Source organism: Echeneis naucrates, chromosome 9 (assembly GCF_900963305.1).
Source record: "Echeneis naucrates chromosome 9, fEcheNa1.1, whole genome shotgun sequence".
In the NCBI taxonomy this organism is placed as follows: Eukaryota; Metazoa; Chordata; class Actinopteri; order Carangiformes; family Echeneidae; genus Echeneis; species Echeneis naucrates.
In genome coordinates this window covers 1,893,634-1,915,610 of record NC_042519.1, presented here as the reverse complement: position 1 = coordinate 1,915,610, position 21,977 = coordinate 1,893,634, and the positions used below count along the sequence as shown (strand labels likewise).

The 21,977-nt window shown below is 39.5% G+C and overlaps 1 protein-coding gene across 1 annotated transcript; it reads left to right on the top strand.

Annotated features, from left to right (window-relative positions):
- Positions 1-1,242: 1,242 nt before the first annotated feature.
- On the top strand, positions 1,243-21,090 carry olfml2a (olfactomedin-like 2A). The gene is made up of 8 exons (XM_029510718.1): positions 1,243-1,461; positions 9,792-10,055; positions 11,163-11,270; positions 11,404-11,568; positions 12,086-12,329; positions 14,766-15,059; positions 15,220-15,405; positions 17,533-21,090. Exons 1-8 carry the CDS (start codon positions 1,393-1,395, stop codon positions 18,135-18,137), a joined length of 1,935 nt encoding a protein of 644 aa, XP_029366578.1. The 5' UTR covers positions 1,243-1,392; the 3' UTR covers positions 18,138-21,090.
- Positions 21,091-21,977: the final 887 nt, after the last annotated feature.

The window sequence follows — 21,977 nt, the reverse complement described above, 5'->3', positions numbered from 1 at the left end:
ATGTAGCTATATAAATTATATTTTTTGGGTCCATTTTTTGAGAGTTTGATTTCAATAACAGGGCAGTACGGTGGCCAAGTGGTTTGCACTGTTGCTTCACTACAAGAAGGTTGTGAGTTTGGTTCCCAAACTCCTTACTTACTGCCTTACTGTACTCCAGTTTCCTCCCGTCCAGAGACATAATATTTGGGTTAATTGGTGACTCTAATTTGACTGTGAGTGGTTGTTGGTCTCTATGTGTTGGCCCTGTGATGGACTGGTGACCTGTCCATGGTCACCCAATGTGAGCTGGAATTGGCTCCAACACCCCTGCAACCTGGAAATGGTTAAGCAGTAGAAGATGAATTAATTAATGAATGGCTAAAATACTTACATGAGAAAAAAAATGGATCAAAGAAGAGGTTAGAAGCTTAAAGGCATTTTATGTTTTGTTTTTTTTAATCTACTCAAATTTTTGGGCGATTTGAGAGTAGTGTTATTCTCCTGTGTTGGATTGTCAATTCATATCAAAATAGTTGTAAAATGATCAACTCTGGTTCCCGACATCTAGAAACAAGTCACTTATAGGCTACTTTTTAAAGACAGTGACAGTTGTAATGGTCTGTAAAATCTAGCAATTCTGATTAGATGAAAGCTCCATTATAAGGATCCCAGGATCTTTTTAGGTCCATAGGAACTCTGATGAATCACCTCGTGGAGCAAACTGGCCATGATTACATATTAGTTCATGTAAATATTGAGGTTTTGGACAGCAGATGCCCTGCTGTTGTCTCCACACCCTGCCCTGTGGTCTTCCCTATGGGAAAATGTCCAGCACGACTGTGTACCTGCTGTTTTGTAGTATGTTTGGGAATATGCACCATGGAGCATAGTATCGTTCATAAAGACATACTAGAGAGCAAGGTCCAGCTGTGTTGTCTGGTTTTGAGACCTAATCCCTTAAAAAGAGTACCTGTGGCCAATTGTGAACATCAATGTTCTAGTGTAAGAATTGGCCAGCAGATGGCGGTAAAATTGTTTTAGAATTGTGTGATGTTATATGTGTTTAAAAGTGTTAATAAGAAAAAAATATTCAATAATTGTAACAATAACAACAACGGAAACCTAAAAAAAATCAATAAGAATAGTAATAGTAACAAGTGCAAACACACAGAGAAGGCGTGTGTAAACCCCTCCCATCAGTGGAGAGCTGCGGGTAACATTGAGCGCAGCTGTGGGCCGAGCAGAGCGCGGTGGGACAGACAGGCCGCACACACGCACTGCATCCATCTACATACACTGTATGGTCCTCCCTGCGTGAGGTGGGCATGGAGTTCATGTAGGAGCGCTTCTCCTCCATATGGAATAAACGCACAGATTGGACTTTGGCTCAACTCACACTCCAGAGGAAAAATGTGGAAATATATTAACTTGGTCGCCTGTCTGCTGGCTCTGTGCGAGGAAGCGTCTTCACAGAGCAAGGTAGGGCTTCAACGCATGTATTTGTCAGTTTATCTTCCGGTTCTTTTACGCATGACTGCTGTGTCAACCTGCTTTGGTGGTGTTAGAAACAATAATGGTTAGCGTTGAATCGCAAGCTCTCTTGGACAGTGCAGTGTCCCATTCCTCAGTCCTACTCTCCCCAGCTTTACCGCTCACCTGCACCATGCTTCACGTCAGTGTGGTCGAGCTTCAGACAAAGAAGTGCATTGACCTGTATCCCGCAGTTTTCCCAGTAAGGTCATTACATTTTCAGCCAAAATGCAGCACATGTTACGGTGTCATTTTTTATGACCCCAGCTAATCTTTCCAATAAGAGTTTTTGTGTGACATGAGTAACAATAGGTTTGTGTAATGACCGGTTCATTGTGTGCAGACATGATGCCAGCTGAGTGTGGGAGAGATGGCACTCAGCGGGGTTACAGTAATATGCCCTTGTTTGTGCAGCTGCTGGACTTCAGTAACCCCTCACTCTCCCTCAGCCTGATCCAGCTCCACACACGCATGCACACTGCCCTCACGCACAGCTCACAGTATACATGAAGACACACTGTGGCCTAGGGCAGAATAAAAAAAAGTAAAAATAAATAAATAAATAAATAAAATAAACAAATAACATAAATAAAACTTTGACCGTGGATACGATTTAGCCAGATCTCTGGCAATGTGAGTCAGTGAAGAGCAACAGCAGAGCAACAGCAGAACAAGAAGCAGCGGTGATACGAGAGGTGTGGCAGCATAGGAGCTGGAAAGGTCTTTGTGTCTTAAATGTGCTTGATACGGTCGAAACCCCTTAGTTCAAATGAAGAGAATCTTAATACTACAAATTTCTGTGATATTTTAGACATTTTAGACCGAAGAATTCTTTCTTTACCCCTGTTCCCACAACAACCTGTGTTTGACCCTTTCCTGTTTCAACATGACAATCTTCCTATGCACTAAACCCCACAAAGCAATGGATTTTGCAGTTTGGTGTGACTGAGCTGCACAAAGGGAAGAGCTAGAAAATCCAGCCACACTATCTATCATCAGTGTCAAACCTCCTATGATGCTATTTGTGGCTGAATGGGATTACATTTGTGCAAACAATTTTTAAAAAATATTCAGACATGTACTGTATGTCAGAGAAAAGTAATCAGGAACAGTAGTACTAGTTGTATTGTTAGCGGCAGCTTTGGAGGGACAGTATTAAGATTATGTTTGTTGGTTATAATAAGTGTTGTGACAGTTCAACAGTAGTTACAGGTGTAGTGCCACCAGGAGCACTGCATCATATTTAAATATATACCTCTGGTATAACACCACAAAACATAAGGGGTGATACACTGCTGTGTGTAATTTTCTGTTGTGTCCTGGTGTGTCTTAAAAAGCATAATCATTGTAAGTTTTAAGTATCCCCCCACAAGGGACTTAAAGTCACAAATAATTCATTGCGTTACATAGAAAAATACACAACAATGCAAATAATGTGACATGATAAAAATAAATATTATTTTATAAAACTTTTCATAAAATTGTGATTAGTATGGAATAGTGTTGAAATAATATGAATTGCTCACTCAAATCTAACACTACTGAACAGATATTTTTAATTCCAAAATTGTATTTCTGTGAAAATAAAAGAAAAAGAAAAGTCTTGTCTTGTATTTGATTTGCATTTGCAAGTCTTGCAAAAAAAACATTGGAAAAATTTCAGGTGAGAATGTGAGAATTATGTTTATCTCCTCTACACCTCAGTGTAGATTTATATACACGTCACTAATTGGTCACATGCCCAATCATAGTCTCTGTGGCCAGGCTGTCGACATTGGAATAATCAGGAGCAGGAGCAGATAAGAACATGAGTAGGCATTACATGCCTGAGACCCGTAAAGTTATGATTAACTAATATAACAGTTAAGTAAGCAGGGATACATGCTGTTGGCTGTTTAGGACAAATAAAAAAGAAAGGTAACCACAATAAATGATTCCTTGTGCAGTACTTTTTGAATGATATGGCGAGCCTCTACAAAGTTGTAATTTATGGTGGCACGGTGATGGTGAGTTGCATACGGGCAAAAAAAATAAAAAATCACTTTTGTGCCCCCTCCCCAATCCTGATATCGGATCAGCACCCCTGATCAGGAGTATGTCTGTGTATATTCTCATTCATATGATTGAATCGAATGCAACTGGACTTAGGACTTAGGTTTGTCAAAGACGTTTCGCCTCTTACCCAAGGTGCTTCATCAGTTTGGTCTGACAGGCCGGATAGAATTATCAGGAGGCAAAACCCAGGAACAATCAGGATCATCTGGGGGTTGTAGAGAAGAAGACTGAAGAGCAGGATGCTCACTCTGCTTCAGTGGAACACCATCATGGAGCATGACCCTGAGACAGCAGCACACATGTACCAACTTATTGGGGCTACACAGTGCCTCATTGCTTCGCATGAGCACCACCCAGTGTAATACACAACATATTGCAATGCTTTGCCATTCCAGTCACACTGTATTTAATAATACTCGTGACCTTGGCCTGGATAAAGTGTCAACATCATCAGATTGCACAGTCAGTCACAGAAGTTGTTGGAAATGAGAGTGACTGATACTGAGGAAATGACCTGAGAAAAACCCACTTTTGGTGTCAGTGTGAATGTGAAGGCCTTTCCTTTAGCCATAGATTTCACCTTTAACTGCTTAATAGCCCAATGATGAACTGTATTCCCATAAATTGCCAAAACTCAGCAAAGTGTAGTCGTGTAAATAAAACTGGGGTCTTTGGAGAGATACATAAAAGAGAACTTGAAATGCAGGCCTTTTTCCTCAGACATTCATGTTTTCAAATAGTTTAGGTTCCATTTTCTCTCTTCACAGATCTGTTAAAACCTTGGCAGCAAGATTTATGATCCCATAAATAGCCTCCTGTCTAGTGCATAGGCACTGATTCCTCGTGCGTCCCCTCTCAGACTTCTAAGACATTATTTCCCTGTGGACTTCTGCAGATCAAAGACCAGTGTCCTGCTCTATATTCTGCCTACAAATGTAGGTGTGAGTAAATGCATAGGCGATTTACGGTTATTCATTTAAAAAGTCAACATTGCTTTTTCTAAGTTATGAGCTCTCACGAAAACATGTTATTCACATTGTAAAGCCATGGGTCTTCTGTTTGCTGTTTTTCTTCCGTCCGTCGTGAGGCAGGTCTTGAACAAAAGTCTGTTGGATTTCTATCGTTTATCTTTACAGTAAAATGGAAAACAAAATGCTCTTAGGCACCAAGGCACAGTGATGATAGTTTCTGGAATCAAGGTCATGGTTCATATCAATAAGGCAAGAAAACAACATCAGATCCAAACAAATCTGACTAACTAAAAACATCTGAGCTGACAGCAGCTGTGCACTAAAATGGAGATGGTAGTAGTTATTCACTTTTCCTATGCCATAACGTGAATTCTAAGAATACTGACCTAGCTTCCTTTAGCAGAGGACCTATATTTAAAGTGTGTCAGATTGTAAAACTGGATGTAAAAGAACAGGGATTTAGAGTGCAGGATGGAGGTAGAAATGGTACCAAATTCTGATTAGGCTACAAGTCTGTGTACTATCATAAATCCACCATAAACTCAAAGCAGTTATTTTTGGCTTCCATAGGTGCAAAGTGTAGCTTAAAAACAGAAGATTCATTTTCGCTGCTGAAAATATACCCGATCATTGTTTGGCAGACTGCTTCATGGTCAGGTGCATTGAGTCTCAACTGGTGGTTTGTAGAGTTACAGCAGTAGCTGACTATGTAGGTTTAAACATAGTATGAGGGATGAATGTAACTCTTAAACTGTGTAGTGTAAAAAATTTGCAATACAAATAGTAGTAATGCAAGCAAAACATTTATTATTTCTTGCTCAACAATGAATTCTCAATACATTTTGCAGCCTCTTTGTAAACATCTGTTCTAACAAATCATCAGGGGAGAAAAGCATTGGCAGATCACATCATTAAAGTAAGAGACTGAGACTGACTGAGACTGAGTGTGAGTCCAGACTCACACTCAGAGAAGCACTTCTTTGTTGATGGATCAATAACAATGTGTACATTTCACTATGGAGGATTTTTTTCAGAACAGCTTGCATCTGTTCCCGCAGATTTTCATTTAATTGTTTTAGTTGTAAAAGCAAACAAATGTGAAAATGTGTGATGTGTTCTTTAATGCTATCTCGGGAAGTTAAAAGTTGTTTAGCATATTAAGGATGTCATGAAGTCTAATTTTTGTTTTCTTGTCGTGTGCTGCAGAAAAAAAGAGTTTAAGAGAGTGCATCAACACATAAATCAAGCTGGCAGGAATGTGGATGTGTACCCCCAAAAGCAACAAATGCTTGATACACTCTGTCTTCAGTTAATTAACATCCCTCTGCTAATGCTTTTTCTTCCTTTCAAAAACCAAGCCTCATGGTTCATCTCCAGACTGAAGGCTTGGATAGAATTCCCCCTCACCAAGTTAAAACTGTGCAGTGATGCAGTGAAGACTTTATCTTAAGCAAAGTAAATTTGATTTTTTTTTTTTTTTTTTTTTTTTTTTTTAATCAGGTGGACTCTTTGGACTGGAATGTTGACCCTGGATTTGGTGTTGAGTGCCCTTGACATGATGTGGAATTTAAAGGGATAGTCTTGTCCTTTAAATTCACTAATCTCATACACTTGGTGGGCTTATGACTGATTTGAGCTGGTATTCATGGCACCTTTTTATGTGTTTGTGGGAAAATTGTTCAAAAAGCAAAAGAGGGCTAGAGGACATAGCAAGAATGGCAGGATTAATGTTTGTGTATGTGTAAGACTTTGAAAATCTGGCTTGCCACAGGGCACTGCCATTCCATATATTTGTCCTGGTCATTACCAGCTACAGGTACTGAAAGGTGGCGGAATCTTTGTTAATATGAAGCTGGCTGCACATACAGCAGGCTGTTGCTACTGACACACTAAGGCTAAAAAATGCAGCAACCACTGTGCTGCAAGTGTTTCTAGGACTCCTGAGCATAACTGGGCTTTCACCTCATCACTGTCGGTGTGTGTTTGCTGTTAAAGGCTGCAGAACTTGATCTAATGGAGCTCTCTGCAGTGTGCAAGTTCTTTTCCTTCTATCACGCAGATATGAGTTCATGTTTGAGCTGTGTCTTTTCGACCTGAAACTTGTCTGCACTTGATCGGTCAAAGCAAAGTAGTCAGACTTCAAAGCTTGTGCTAAATGCTCTCTATTCTTAATTGTTAAAGTTCTTGATTGTCTTGCCTGCTCTCATGCTGTTAGGTCAGTCTGGCATGAGATGCTGGACAGTCAGTCCTCCATACCAGCACATATGATTTGGCAGCGGGTAGACGTAGTTTCTCTGAATGGCTTTGATTGTGTCTCTTTGCTATAGAAAAGCATGCAATGTGGCAGTTTGACAGTAAATCTGGCTGGAATTTCTCAGATTTTTCCATCCATCTTAAAGCATCTTCAGCTGATATGGCTATGCAGCAGTGTTTGGCTGGGGCTGAACAATACAGCCCAGCAGGGCCATAGGAATGGTGTCTGCCAAAGAAGTTTAATCTGCTAATCCACCCTGTTTTCATGTGGTTGTAGCATTTGTTAACCTGCTGCCTTTTCACTTGACATGGGTCAGGATTGAGTTTGCTCTGCACACAGGAGTCCAACCCTGTATCAGACCCCTACCCAGTATATCTCCAGTAATGGAAGGGAAAGCACACATCCCTCCACACACCGTACACCCACGATTACTCAGCCTGCATTCCTTCACTAATGAGCCTCCACCACTCCTCCCCATTACCTTGATTAAGTCTGGTATTGCACTCCCAAAATTGCACACCCAAACATGTAAAGACTGTAACAAGGGGCAGCCATTAAATAATACAACACTAAAGCTGACATAACTGAATAAAGTTATTTATCCATCGTCCTGCACTGTAAATTGCATGTATTAGTTATTTTTGTGTATGATGATTTTTTTTAGATTTGAAGATGAATGGTCAAAATAATCCTAATCATCCTAAAATATTTTTGAGGGTCAACCTCTGCATTTTCACCCTCTAACCTCTAACCTAAACGTAACCCCAAAAACATCTTGTAAGACCCTAAATTTGATGAATAGAGAGCAGAGGCAAACTTCTGATGGAGCCATTTGCCTTGACCGGTTGGGTTGCGTGAGTGTCTGGAATATTTATAATGTTTATATTGCTTCAATGGCAACTTGGGCCTGGACAAATTAATTGTCCAGGCCCATATGTCAAATTAACTCTTACTATGTACTTTAAGTTTACTTCTTTAATTGATGTCCTTAAAGTCATGTTGTTCTTGATCCAAAATGCCCAAGCAGTTCTACAGATGACATCCACATTTCTTATATGATGAATTTGTTATTCTCACTTATATCCCCCTTTATAATGTTCAGTCCTCCATCTGAAAGACCATCCCAAAGCTTTTATTTTAATAGATTTTCTCAGATAAGTTACTGGACAGAAACATGGTGGCTTAATGTTGCACTTGACTGAGTTAATCTGAAAATGTTAATATCATGGTAGTATTAATAAATTTAAGAAAGTGCCATATTCTTTCATTTTGTTCAGTTTTCCGATTCAATATTAAATAAAAAATACACTAACTGACTAATAAAAGCCACACAAAAAAAGTCTTCTGTTATATTCAGAACCTGTACAGTATAAGATAATATAATGACAGAAAGCAAAAATGGATTAAAAAGCAAATAATAACAATAATAATGTTTCAAGTTGCAATGTATTTGTTGTCAGAGCAGTTGGTGCTCATTGTGTGGTTTCACCAACTTGTTGACAATGTAAATGAAAAATGCTTCTAATAAATTAGCAGTTTCACAAATATAATATATTTTTCAATCAGTCTTTTAAAGAGACCCATAAATTTGAAGAAAAACAAAACAACAACAACAAAAAAAAAACAAGTATGAGCTCCTCTTTCCCCTTTTTACTGGGGGCAGCACTCATCATATGTAGGGAATTCCGAACCATTTAAAGTTTCAATGAGCTCCTGAAGCCAAATGTGAGCTCATCATGCTGTACTGCCATCATCAAAAATTAATGTTGTTTAAGGGTATAGGTCAGAGAAGACAATTTAGTATTTCTTCCAAAAAGATTTTAATTGCATCCCTTCGTTCTCAACAGAGATCACCAGGTTTATTCATACTAAAGAGGCAGCTTGTAATGTAGCAGTACTCAGGCTAGTTTGCACATTGCCTGCGCTTCGTCTGTGGGACAGCCCTGATTTTGATCTCAAACCTGAGCAGAACAATTACCACTCAACATCCCTGTTTCTTTTATTTTCACTATTCTTTATGGACTAGAGACTGGACAACCCTACGGACATGTGTAAACTAATCTTGCCAATGACATTCTCTTCTCCATGGAAATGTATGTCAACTTGTGTCTCATACTCATATTCAACTGTGTCAGCTTTAAATTTGGATTTTGCATCAGTGTGAATACACCTTCCTTCAGAGTCCATTTGCAACACAAGGCACTTGCAAGACCTGTTTTTGGATCTGCCCTACAAGGCTTTAGTGTCTTTACTCTCTTAGAGTAGTTCACCCTCCCCTGTCAAATAAGGGTTTTAACACAGTGACGAAATTCTCAGCCAGATCATGACCCAAAAATCTGAAGATTTAAGCAGTTAATCTGTGTAGTTGAAGTTTTATGTAAAAGCTATCTCCACTGTATGCCTGCTTGCACTTGTGTCTCAAAGGAACCCTGTGGAATGTCTGCTCAGGCTTTGCTTCCTGTTTATTAAGTAAGCCATGAAAATGGCCTGCCAAAGCTCTATCATCATACATGGTAACCAAAGGCCAGCTGGTGATGCAGGAGTCTCATGAATTTATTTTATTTTTTTTTTTTTTTGAGGGTTTCCTCTGAGACACACAGGCTGAAGTACAAAAGAAGGGAAGCATGTGGTTATTTTTTAGTATTACTTTCCTTCCCTTGCTTTTGTTTTCCTACATCACAAATGGATTTATTATTCATGAAAGTCCAACAGGGGTTACACCAATAGAGTAAATGGCTGGAAGGACTCACACTGCATACAGCATAACTGTATCTATTGAACTCACAATTTATGTGGTTGAATAACTATCGCATCATTGATATCCAAAGCTAATGATTTAAATACATACAGTACAGGCTAAAAGTTTGGACACACTTTCCTATACTATGTATAGGCATGTACACTACTGTATGTAGTGTACATGCCTTAAATGCTTTAAAACTTTAAATATTAAGTGAATTGTGTTTTAAAAATGGGACACTTGTCGTTCCTTCCCTCAGATCTTTGGGGAGACTGAGCCTGTCCGGATGACGTCAGAGGGTTCAGACTGCCGCTGCAAGTGCATCATGCGTCCTCTAAGCAAGGATGCCTGCCTGCGGCTACGGAGTGGCAGCGTACGTGTGGAGGACTTCTACACAGTTGAAACGGTCAGCTCTGGATCTGACTGCAAGTGCTCATGCACAGCCCCACCATCCTCCCTTAATCCCTGTGAGAACGAGTGGAAAATGGAGAAGCTGAAAAAACAGGCCCCTGAGTTACTGAAGGTGAGCTGATACAGCATAAAGCCACCATGTATGTAACATTTATGTTTATGACATGTTCCAAATTATTCTGATGTAAGCATTTGTCTGTAGAAATTTTTTCATAATCAGTCTGTTGCTTTCAATATTATTCCTGGGAGTTGACAGAGAAATCTCAAAATCCTACAGGAGCTCTTAACAATATCTGTCCTCAGGGGCGAAAACAAACACTAATGTTAACCCTTTTTGTCATGTGTTTTCTTCTGTTGAAATGAGCATGCCCACAAGCTAGCACAAATCTTCTTTGTCACTTTCCAATAGCGACTAATTGTAGCTGCAAGTCTTTCCTCCAAATTTTCTAAAATGGTAATTGTCAAATTGTATGTTTTTTCTTATGCAATAGGTTTTTTTCATGGGTTATGGTCAGAGGAAATGGTACAACTCTCTGTATTACAAAGACAAAAATTGCAAAATCTTATGTCAATACAAGATACCGATAGAAAACATACAAACAGTAATACTTCATACTACACTTTGCATTGTTCACTGTAACTGAAAGAGCAGAACTGCCAATTAAGAAATGTCTACACATTTTTATTGATTTTTTGGTTAATTTCACATATGCACGATGAGCTTCAATAAGAGATCCTACAGGCCTTAATGTCTGTAACATCCCTGCAAAATAACCCTAACCCTGGTCTATGGGGATATCTACTGCACCCGTTGACCAGTTAGGCTGTAGTAAGATAGTACCTTACGTATGTGTCATTTGGTGAACACCTCTACACAGACCTCTACACATACGTACAGAATGTATACATTTGCATAGGCTGCAGAAATGAGGCCTATGTGCAATACCAAACCAAAGGGATTTCCATATTTTTCATCTGCATGCACGTTAACCATTTTAATCCAGCGCATCTCTCAAGGAAATTATTATATTGAAAGAGAAGGAAGGGGGAAAAGTAATGAAGACGGATCCATATCAGTGTCAATAATGGTAATCAAATAATTAAAGAGGTCACTTAAGTTATTACAGTAATGTAGAAGAGGTACATAGGGCTCATAAGGTTAAATTTAGGAGATGGTAACTAATGTCAATTCTTTTCCTTTTATGGCTTGAATGATCAGCTCCAATCTATGGTGGACCTCCTCGAGGGAACTCTTTACAGCATTGATCTAGTTAAAGTTCACTCCTACATCAATAAGGTGGTGTCACAGATGAACACCCTGGAAGAGGTAGGCATAAAAACATAACCACTGACATCGTCATACTCAAAGATTTCGCAGGAGACAATATTTTGTGAAGAACTGTCTTTTAAATAACCGTTAATATATTTTTTTTAAGTTCTAAAAATGTCTTACCTTGCAGACAATCAAGATGAACCTTACACGGGAGAATGAATTTGTGCGGGACAGCATGATGAGCCTCACGAACCAGTTTAAGAAATATGAGAACTACTCCAACGTCATGATGAGTATCAAGAAGGAGATCTCCAGTCTCAGCCTGCAGCTGCTGCAGAAAGACAAAGAACAGGTTAGAGATCAGATTTATACTTCATGATGTGTTGCAGACACAGCGCTTCCAATTTAGAAGCGCCATGCTCTACAGGTGACCAGCCTGTTTCCAACGTTTGTTTGTAAAAGAGAAAAAAAAACCTAGCTTAACCTAGATTTTATGTCCATAATTACAGAGGCAGATAAATACTTAGCATTATTGTAGAATTATTTAACCCAGGAATGAATGCTGATTGTAGCCTGTGTCATTGCAAAAGCCTAAAATGAATAGGTCATAGCATTTATTATGAACAGTGGAAAAGGGTCTTAAGAGTTGAGATGATAGCAATGCTGTGTGCAACAAAAGATAGCTGGATCATGTCTGTTGACTCAACCCTGGTGGCAACAACTGTGTCTGCAGCAACAGGCCTGGCACTGAAAATCATAGACTGTTACAATATTTTGTGTTTGGTATTGATCTTCGTGGATATATTATAGGCAGCCACATGACAATATGGCACTACTTCCAAGTATCATGTTCTTTGAATATTTTGCAGGACACTAATGAAGAGAAACCCAAGGTGTCTATAAAACTACCGGGCAAAAAGACTCCAGCAGCCAAACAAAATCCAAAGTCAGTCAAAGAAAAGGCTATGAAGCCCAAGAAAGAGGTCATTAAACCTGGGAAGCCTGTCAAGCCTGACCCCACAGCCAAAGCCAAGGTCATTGGACACCAGCCTGGTGTGGTAAGGGGCATCACGTACTACAAGGCTGCCAAGATGAATAATGACCCCAGAGAAGGTGAGTTTTCAGCATTAAGAGGACACTGTCCAAGTATAGTCGTGTGTTTATCGAAAACCATCCTCTCTGTACTTTAAGAAAGTTTGTAGCCCCATCTGTGTGTGATCCCCTGTGAGCACCGGCAATGATCCTTAATGATTTCTTCGCTGGCCAGCAGCTATGCTTATCTTAGACACACAGAAGACCTTTTGTAATTGTATTATATTCCAAAAATGGCAGTATGGAAATTTTGTCAGAATATTGTTTTACAACAAATGTGAGATAAAGCTGTTAACTTAACACTTAGCTTAATGCAATAAAACAGGGAATCCATAGCTGTGTGGCACATAAGAGCCCCTCAGTGTGAGATTTACCCCTGTGTTGTTTTAAGCAAAGTGTTCCTAGTCTTTGCAGGATTTCATTGCTGGTGCATATTCAGTGAGCAGGAAATCCAGATCTTTTAATAACAAAATACTTGGAGCTGATGGAATGTTGTCTCAATGGAACACTGCCATGTCCATGACATGCCTCAACTTCACTGCTCACAACAATGAGTGGGGACCCTCACAAATGCAGATCAAATATTTCCTGACTCCTTCCAATCCTCTTTACGTCTAGCTGAATGAATAGGTATGCTGCGTTTGCATTGGGCACACGTACGTCATGCTGTCAGACTGCATGTTCTTCCATGTATGTGAAATTTAAGGAGCCAGAACCTTCTGTCACATCACCAGACCCAGTCAGCTGCATCTCCAGCAAAGATCATGAAGCAAAAACCTTTATTATTATTCATGCATTAATTTTGGGAAGGTCAACACACTGCTGTGCGTTCTCCTGAAACACCAATCTTCAACTAAAATTAGAATGATTCTACTGGGAGCTACCCGGCTATAGTAGCTATTCTCTATTGCTGAGCTTGAGTTCTGTATTGTCAGATATACAAAATGAGAAAGTAATCTTTAACACTCATTTAACTTGTGTTATTTTGAACATTTTCACCGCTTTAGCTTGCCATCATACAGGCCTTTTCTTTGGAACTTTCCGTGCATTATGAACTCTACAACACCATTCATGATAATGAAGCAACAATTCTGCCATCTTTGACAATGATAAAGGCAAAAGCAAATACTATCAACTACTGAAATATCCTTTCTGCTGTGTCAAAATACTTTAAGAGGGCATTTCAGCTGCAAAGTAAAAAGTCAACAAAAACGTGTGTCCCATCTGCTTGAGCCATGTTAATCTACTCAACTATTTTATATATCTTAATATCTTTCTATTGCATCCTATTGTGAAAAACCTTGAATACAGTTTCTGCTTCAGCCTTCATCAGTTCCATCTGCTCAAAGAATGTCTGTCAGTAAGATCCACTGCTGTGATCATATCCATATGACATTACAGATGGGAGTCTGGGGACCAGAACTGGTCTTCATACTTGCCCATCCCATCCTGCGCAGCCACTCTTTGATTTAGAAAAAAACAAAATAAGAAAACAAGGAGCAAGATTTTGTCCAGTGTGTTTTTTGATGTTAATTATACATTATATTATTATCATATTATTAAATATGTATAATGTATACATCTGTAACTATATTTAGATATAATAGGATGCTTATTTTTTCATTTTACTTTAAATGAATGATATCACAGATGTGAGCTGTTTTCCTGCAAATATAAAGGTACATTTATTTACCTGTTCCAAATAGGATGAGTTAATCCTTTAATGGCTGAATACATTATTATTTACCCTTTTTCAAGTAAAAAAAACAATGATGCTAAATAACTAGACTGAGTGGTTGAATAAATTACTGAAGAAGATGAAGAAGAAGAAGTTGAGCTGTTTTTCAAGAGTGTTACCTATTTGTTAGTTTGAGTTTGTTGTCAGCTACATTTTGTTCCAGCTTCCACTGATTAACTTAACAGCAACGCTTTATTAAGGATGCATTTTTTTAACACTTTGATGGTGTTACTGTAATATAGCGCCTGTACCTTCTTTGTAATAAAAACAAATCATAACTGTAGGTTCAACTGTATTTTCTCCAAATTGCCCTATGTTTTTATTAAAAAGATGAACGCTGCCTCAGTAAGCTCAGAAACCAAAACAGGCGGGGATGAGCAGTTTGGAGAAGGGAGGCAGGAAGTAAGTATTTTTTGTGTGCTGAATTGATAATGAGGTGTCTTTGATGTGGACCTCTGGATCACAACAGACTTTAAGACATCTCAGGGAGCCACATTCTGTATGGACTATGATAGAGCTGAGATTGTTCCAACACACCACAGTCTTACCCTGCTCCCATGTGACCAATACTGACAAGAACAATTGGCAGTTTGTTCACAGCATAAATATAAATAGTATCTCTCTGATTCAGAACTGTATGGCCTTGTTTGCCCTTCTAGATTTTCAGCAAAAACTAAAATGGTATTTTACTTGCCTGACTCTACACTTCTCCCTAACAGACCACTCTGCCAAATCGTATGGGGTCCACCATGTCACTGAAAGCCAGTCTGAGGATGGAGCCGAGATGGTGCTGGAAACTATGAAGGCCACTGTGGTTGAGCCCATCACAACCACTGCAGCTCCAACCACTCCAATTACCACCACCCCAACCACTATGAAAACAACTACAACTACTATTGCACCCAATACTCTTGCTGCACAAGGTACACCAGCTTTTGAGAGACCAGCTCCAACCATAGTGCTGGTGCTGGACAACTCCAACAACAACAGTCGGCCCACTCTGCACAGAGCTGGTACGTAGTCAACCCCCCTCTGTATCCTGCTGAATTAACAGGCAAGAAAAGCCTGTAGCTTTATTCTGAGTGAATGGCTGCGAAATCAATCATACTGAGTCTACATTCATACCAAGTCAGTGTTTGGCTTGTTAAGTACTCTACTTTTTTTTTTTTTCAGGGAAGATCCTCAACTGTGAAGGGACTCTTGGCTCTGTTGAGCAACCAGAGAAGCATCACAGTTATGGGCGGAATGAGGGAGCCTGGATGAAGGATCCTCTCGCTAAAGACTCAAAGATCTATGTCACCAACTATTACTATGGTAATAACCTGGTTGAGTTCAGGAACCTGGAAAACTTCAAACAAGGTGTGCTCCATTCTTCTTCTTCATAATATCTGTCAAGGCCAAGTGCCCACCAGGCTTTAATCAAAGTCTTACACTGGATGTTTAAGGTTTTGATTTTAATCTTAATTACGTTTCCCATGCAACTGGCATAAAGTGTAGTCATATAACTAGAGTCAAGTTCCATTGGACCTTGTCTCATCACTGAGTGGGAGACAACTTTGTCAAATAGTTATCATTGTATTTACTTCATTAATAAGTGTTGTTTGAGATGTTCAGAACAGGTCTGGCCTTTTCAAATCCCTCGCAGAGAAGGGGAAGACAACTGTCTGCATTAATACAGTCTTCACTATCAACCATGTAACCCAGCACACAACCATGTAACCTTTGTTAATACAGCACAAACTTGATGAAACATTTAAATACATTAACAAAGAGGGAAAATCCCATATATAGCTTATCATTGCAAACACTTTCATTGGGGTGCAAAGTGGTTTCATTTCAGTGTTAACATACTGAATTTTACATACTTTTCATCTTCTAACTGGAAACATTATTACTGTTCCATTATATTGGTCTGGCTGTGGGATAAACTAGTTTTAAGTTTAACTTTAAGTTTTCTGTGATATCATCATTGACACTGATTCATGCTGATTATCCAGCAAGTGCTGTGAGACTGATGAGATCTCTGGAATGCAGGTCTTGGTTGCTTCACAGCTCCAGTGGGTGGGAAAAAGCAACTCTTTCCACACCCAGATCAACTAAGGAATAGGATTACACTCTCTTAGGGAGTTATGATCTCCCCTCATGGGACTTGGTTTATTGATCTAGATGTGTTTGGACAATGGGCTTTCTTATATATGAGATGTCCTGCAGTGCAGCTGTGTGCGAATGGCTGAGTATCCTGGTGAGTGGTTGTGATGCCTCCTGTTCCCTGACCTGCTCTGTCTTTTCCTTTAAACTCAGCGAAGAGGGATTAAAAGTGCAGGCCAGTCTAAGAGATTGGCATGGTGTGTGTCTGTGTGTATGTACACATGGAGTGTGCGTGTTTGTGTGTTATTCCGTATATGTATTCTATTCACACTTCCTGAGGGTAAAAGGTTAGAACAGCGACTAGGATGTGATTAGAAAATGACACCTACAGTGCACCATGTGTTTGCTCGGAAGTTAACTCCTAAACAAACTGTGTCACTGTCACGTGAAGCCAGTGTGTACACAGTCTGGCATTGTAAAAACATTATCCTTGGCTGGCAGAGGCATACTGTTAAAATAGCATAGGCACAGCTACATGTATGCAGCTCAGAGTGAGCACAACTGCACTGCAGAATAATATAACATAACAAGCAACTCCCTGTGTATAATTCTGTCTATTGCTCAGCAGATTATTTGAACAGTAATCATAATTTTTGTTCATAATCATAATTGTAACAGTTTTAAACTGATTATATTATAAACTAAATGTGTCAGAACACTGCACACAGTGTTAAAACAGGTATTGGCAATTTATTGTAAGATGCAAGGAATTTGGAGCAGGAGGGGTAAGAGCCAGAGCGCAGAGCACACAGAGTTGGTTGATGGATGCCCAAGGGGAAAGCAGGTGGTGTACAGGGCGAGACTAGCTGACTGTTGGGAGGGGGGAGAAGATCTTCAGGCACAGGCAAAAAACACAAGTAGCAACAGTCAAACAGCAACAGAAGGTGACTAGTCAGACTATGTCAGCCGTAGCATTAGTACTATGCAGGTAACAGAACAGTTCGGTGGGAATGAGCTGGGCTTTGTACTGCAGGGATTGATGATTTGATGGTGAGCAGGTGAGCTGGTTGATGAGCAGCAGCTGTGCATTTTGATGGCAGGAAAGCTGGTAGGAGGAGCAAACCCAGTCACCCTCTCTCTCTCACACACACACGTACATAGGGAACCAAGAAGAAACACAAGCAAAGGGTACACAGAAACAATAGGAATGAGGTAGACGCATGACAAGCAGTAATAGCACCCTGGATTATGTTTATAGCTGAGCATTGTTTTGGAAACAAGCGAGTGGTGGAAGCTATTCACAGGATTACTCAAGTTTTCCATTTTGTACACAAGCCTATATGTCTTTCCAATGAGCTCTGAGTATAAATGCTAACACAGTGTGCTTCTGTATCCCAGGCCGCTGGAGCAATCTTTTCAAACTTCCTTACAACTGGATTGGAACAGGCCATGTTGTTTATAATGGAGCCTTCTTTTACAACAGAGCCTTCACTAAGAACATCATCAAGTATGATCTGAGGATGCGGTACGTTGCAGCCTGGACACTGCTGCATGATGTGGTTTATGAGGACACCACCCCATGGAAATGGAGGGGCCACTCAGATATCGATTTTGCAGTGGATGAGAGTGGCCTTTGGGTGATCTACCCCTCAATGGACTACGACTACAGCCAGCAAGAGGTGATTGTCATCAGTAAACTGGACCCTGGAGATCTTTCCTTGAAAAAGGAAACGACTTGGAGGACTGGTCTGAAGAGAAACTCTTATGGGAACTGTTTTATCATCTGTGGTGTTTTGTACGCTGTCAACGTGTACAACCAGAAAGAAGGTGAGGTGAACTATGCTTATGATACCCACACTAACACGGAAGCCATTCCACGTTTGCCTTTTACCAATGAATACTCCTTCACCACCCAGATTGACTACAACCCCAAGGAGAAGGTCCTGTATGCCTGGGACAATGGTCATCAGCTAACATATCGAGTAAAATTTGTTGACCAGTGAACACAGCTAGGTTACGCAACAGATAACCTCACATTAGACTTGCCAGAGTGGCACCTGTAGAGGAAGAAGATGCTCAGTATTTGACTGCCTTGAAACAGGCACATTGGACTAAACAGGACAAGACTACACCAGCCTACCACTACCAATTCATGCTATTCAAAATCCTGACCTCACAGTGTACCAAATATACATGCTTCAAATATGTTTTGGGATGTGTTTGTACATTATGTCAATAGAATGGGGCAGCGAACAGTGGAACTAATCCAACAAGTTCAGTTAAAGCGGACAGGTAGAGTGCAATCATATATCTTATGAAGTGATAGTTTTGAATAAGGCATGGAAGCTGCACTTCACAAACACTTAAGATTAGAGGCTGATTACAGAGAGCAAAATTCTGGAATATAACCATAATATTAAATTTTGTATGTTGCTCCCAGCCTAGCAGAAAATCAGAGAACCTCTTCACCAAAGAAAATTAGTTTTTTTTTTTTTTTTTTTTTTTTTTTCTAATTTCTACAAAGACACACTATACAAATAAAACGGAAAATGTATTAAATTTTGTATTTGGGAAAGGCTCTGGTGTTTGAGGAAGCTCTGAAACAAAAAGAAAGAAAAAAACAGCAACAGGGAGTGATGGAAAAATTACCCCTTTCCCGATCAAACACGTGCATAAGCATTAAATATAATTAAAGGAAATGGGTGCAAACCATGATTTGAGGGGTTAGTGATTACTCATTGTCCCTCTTAGCAACCAACATTAAGTGTGACTGTAAGTCTGACTTTCAACACTTGCCCTGAAAGGCTAGTAGTTAGCCATTACCTTCAGAGCAACAGTAAACTAAGTTCAACAAGTAGTTGGTTTCAAATAATTTTTACACTGTTTTTCACTCTGCCTTCTGGCATTTAACTCACCCCGGGAAGTTATGTCTTCTGGAAAACGTGTCATTTCTCTTGCCCATCTGCTCCATCCTATCACCAAGCACTTTGAGCATGAATCTGCTTTGTTTATTACTCCGGCCTCTTGATACTTCCTGTCTCTTTACCACAGATATTGTTTTGAGGGATGTGTTTTAAAAATTGCACGTTTCTAATCTTATGACTTTTATATTTGCATTGTTTGCTTTGACGATTGATATCATGCATTTTGTCAAAGTCCAACGCATGTTGTGAAATTTCTGTTGTTGGAAAAAGTATGCAGCTTGTGTCACTGTTAATAACATTTGCATAACCACTAAATTTGGTGCTATTATTTTTTACATGAACATTTTCACCAAAATGCTAATTTTTTTAACACCAGCGGTCATAATATTACAGGTTAATGCCATTGCATTATCAACAATAACACCATAAATCATTAATTATTTCTTTTATTTGATAGTGACAAGCAGTGCAGAGGAAAGCTATAGTGGCAATGGTAAGCTTTAAGGAATACAAGCTACACTATTCATAATTCACAACTGCATTATGGATTCTGTTTTGTTAAGTTTGTTCATAAAAAGCATGCTGATCGTAATAAAGGATGTGGTCAATTGAAATGCCTTTAGACTTAAATAATGCCATGAAATTTAAGACAACACTCAAAAACATTTGTGTGTGTGAGATAGATAGATGAAATTAAATGAATGATGAAATTCAATGAAAATTCAAGCATCCAGAAGCAGCAGTACACAGAAACATGAAAAAGAAAAAGAAACCTTACAAGAACATTGTAGATTACATTAAAAGCATGAACATTATTCAAATCCAATTCAAAATTAATCAATAACAAAATTCAAATTAAATTAAATTGAATGGCCAGGTGCAAGATAAGCACAGCGCTGTTTGTGAAAGTGACAAAACACATAAAACCAATGTTTGCAATACTAACTGAGAGACTGTCTGATGGCCAGGGGAACACCCGAGTGCCTGAGTCTGTTAGTGAAGCAGAACTGACTGTGCCATGAAATCAAATTTCCATATTGAAAGTCTGAACTCTAAGTCAGCGATCTGCAATGATCAAAAAAACCCAAGGGATAAGAGTCAAACGTTTGGCTTGATCTCTGCCCCAAAATATTCTGAATGATGCAGCTTTGGGTCATGGTAACACAGGTAGAGCAATATTTCTTGAGCAAGGATTTGAGCATATTCATCTTAAGCTTCAGGTCAAGAGCTGAATCATGGGTGTCGTAAATCCCTGCATATGGGCCCCATTTAAGAAAATCAAGAACACCTCCTGTGCTAAGGCCTTTTTTAGACATAGCTAATGAAGTCCATTAATGACTGTGCAACAAGTCAGTGGGGTTGATGAGGGCACCAGTAATGTCCAGTCATGAACTCTGTCACAAAATGTTGATTTGTAGTTAGGGAACAATCATGTTCGCGTTAGCTGTGGTGATGAAGACTGACAATTCACATGACCTATGCTGCTTCTGTTCCAGCCTCATGGCCAACACAAAGGCTCTCCTGTTGCTAAATCAGGGCTCAACTTGATCTTGTTCACATCAGCAGGGCCTCCCACTCATCATATACCATGTAAAGCTTTTGTCCCAATGTTACATGCCACTGTGTCATATTCATGAAGTAATTGGTGTAATGCAGGAAAACAGTCTCCTCTTCCACCCCTACTCAGGCCTTTGCTCCCTAACCCTTTTTTTACCTACCCTTTTTTCTACTAGCATGCACAAATACACACTGCAACAATTCATCAGGACCTGTGTGTATTAGTTGGAATATAAAAAGTATAAGCCCTTAAGCCCTCACATTCATCCAAGAACATAACAGAATCTTGATATGTAGACCTGAGCTACATCATTTGGACTCAAGTCAGTGAGCCGTGACTGAAATTCCTAACTTGCCTTTGCACCTGGAATGGCTTTACATCCTTTCTAAAACAATTGCATGCCAGCATACATCAAAAAGTATAGAAAAACTGGGGAAAAAAACTATTTAGAGAATTCCGTCATCGGATTCACAGAGTTACAACATCAATACACCTTTCAGATTCAGTATTGTTGAACATCCTTGGCATGAAGAAGTGGCATGATGATGGAGATGTCATGGATTTCTGCCAATCACACTGAAGCTCTGTCTGTCTTGTGTCCTTTAGCACGGACTAATAAAGACTGAGAAGCACTGCAGTGTGATACGTTGATCCATTAGGATGCTGATGTTTGTTTGTTTTGTTTGTTTTTTTTTTTTATTATTATTCTCCTCACTAGCATGTTGCAAACACACCAGAACCCATATTTATATGGAGAAATTGAAGAGTGGAGAATACTTCAACATAACTTTAATTATTGCACTTGGGTCTGTTTGCTCTCACTAAGGAGCAGTCAACAGCAACCATCCTTTTCATAGTTGCATGACAACTTGCTTGACTGAAATTCTGTCAATCTTCCAAGCTTTATAAGAGCTCATTTGTAAAGTCAGGCCTGGGGGTCTAATACTAAATAACAATCCAATTATCAAGTGCTTTTCTCTCAGTTGGTCTCTGAAGACTGGCACGCATTCAATCATGTCTCACGCGCTTTGCAACTGGGGCTTTCCTGAGGGGTCCAGGCTAATGATGGAGGAGCATACAAGGCCATTGTATGAGATACAAAGGAGGCCTTTCGAGATTAAGAAGGAGTAAATGTGTCGGGACTTCACATTAACATTTTGTAGCTGAAACGCAGCCACAGATGCCCAAAACACCTACAGATGGCATGTGATGGAAAGTAAAAAAAAATCAGCGCATAAACAATGCTCAACGAATCTTGTTTGTTCCATAGTACAGCTGTCCTGATGAAGCGATCAACTCTTGCCCCTGCTGGGTTTGGATGTGACAAGACACCAGGTGTGTGTTTTGGCAAAAGAATGAGG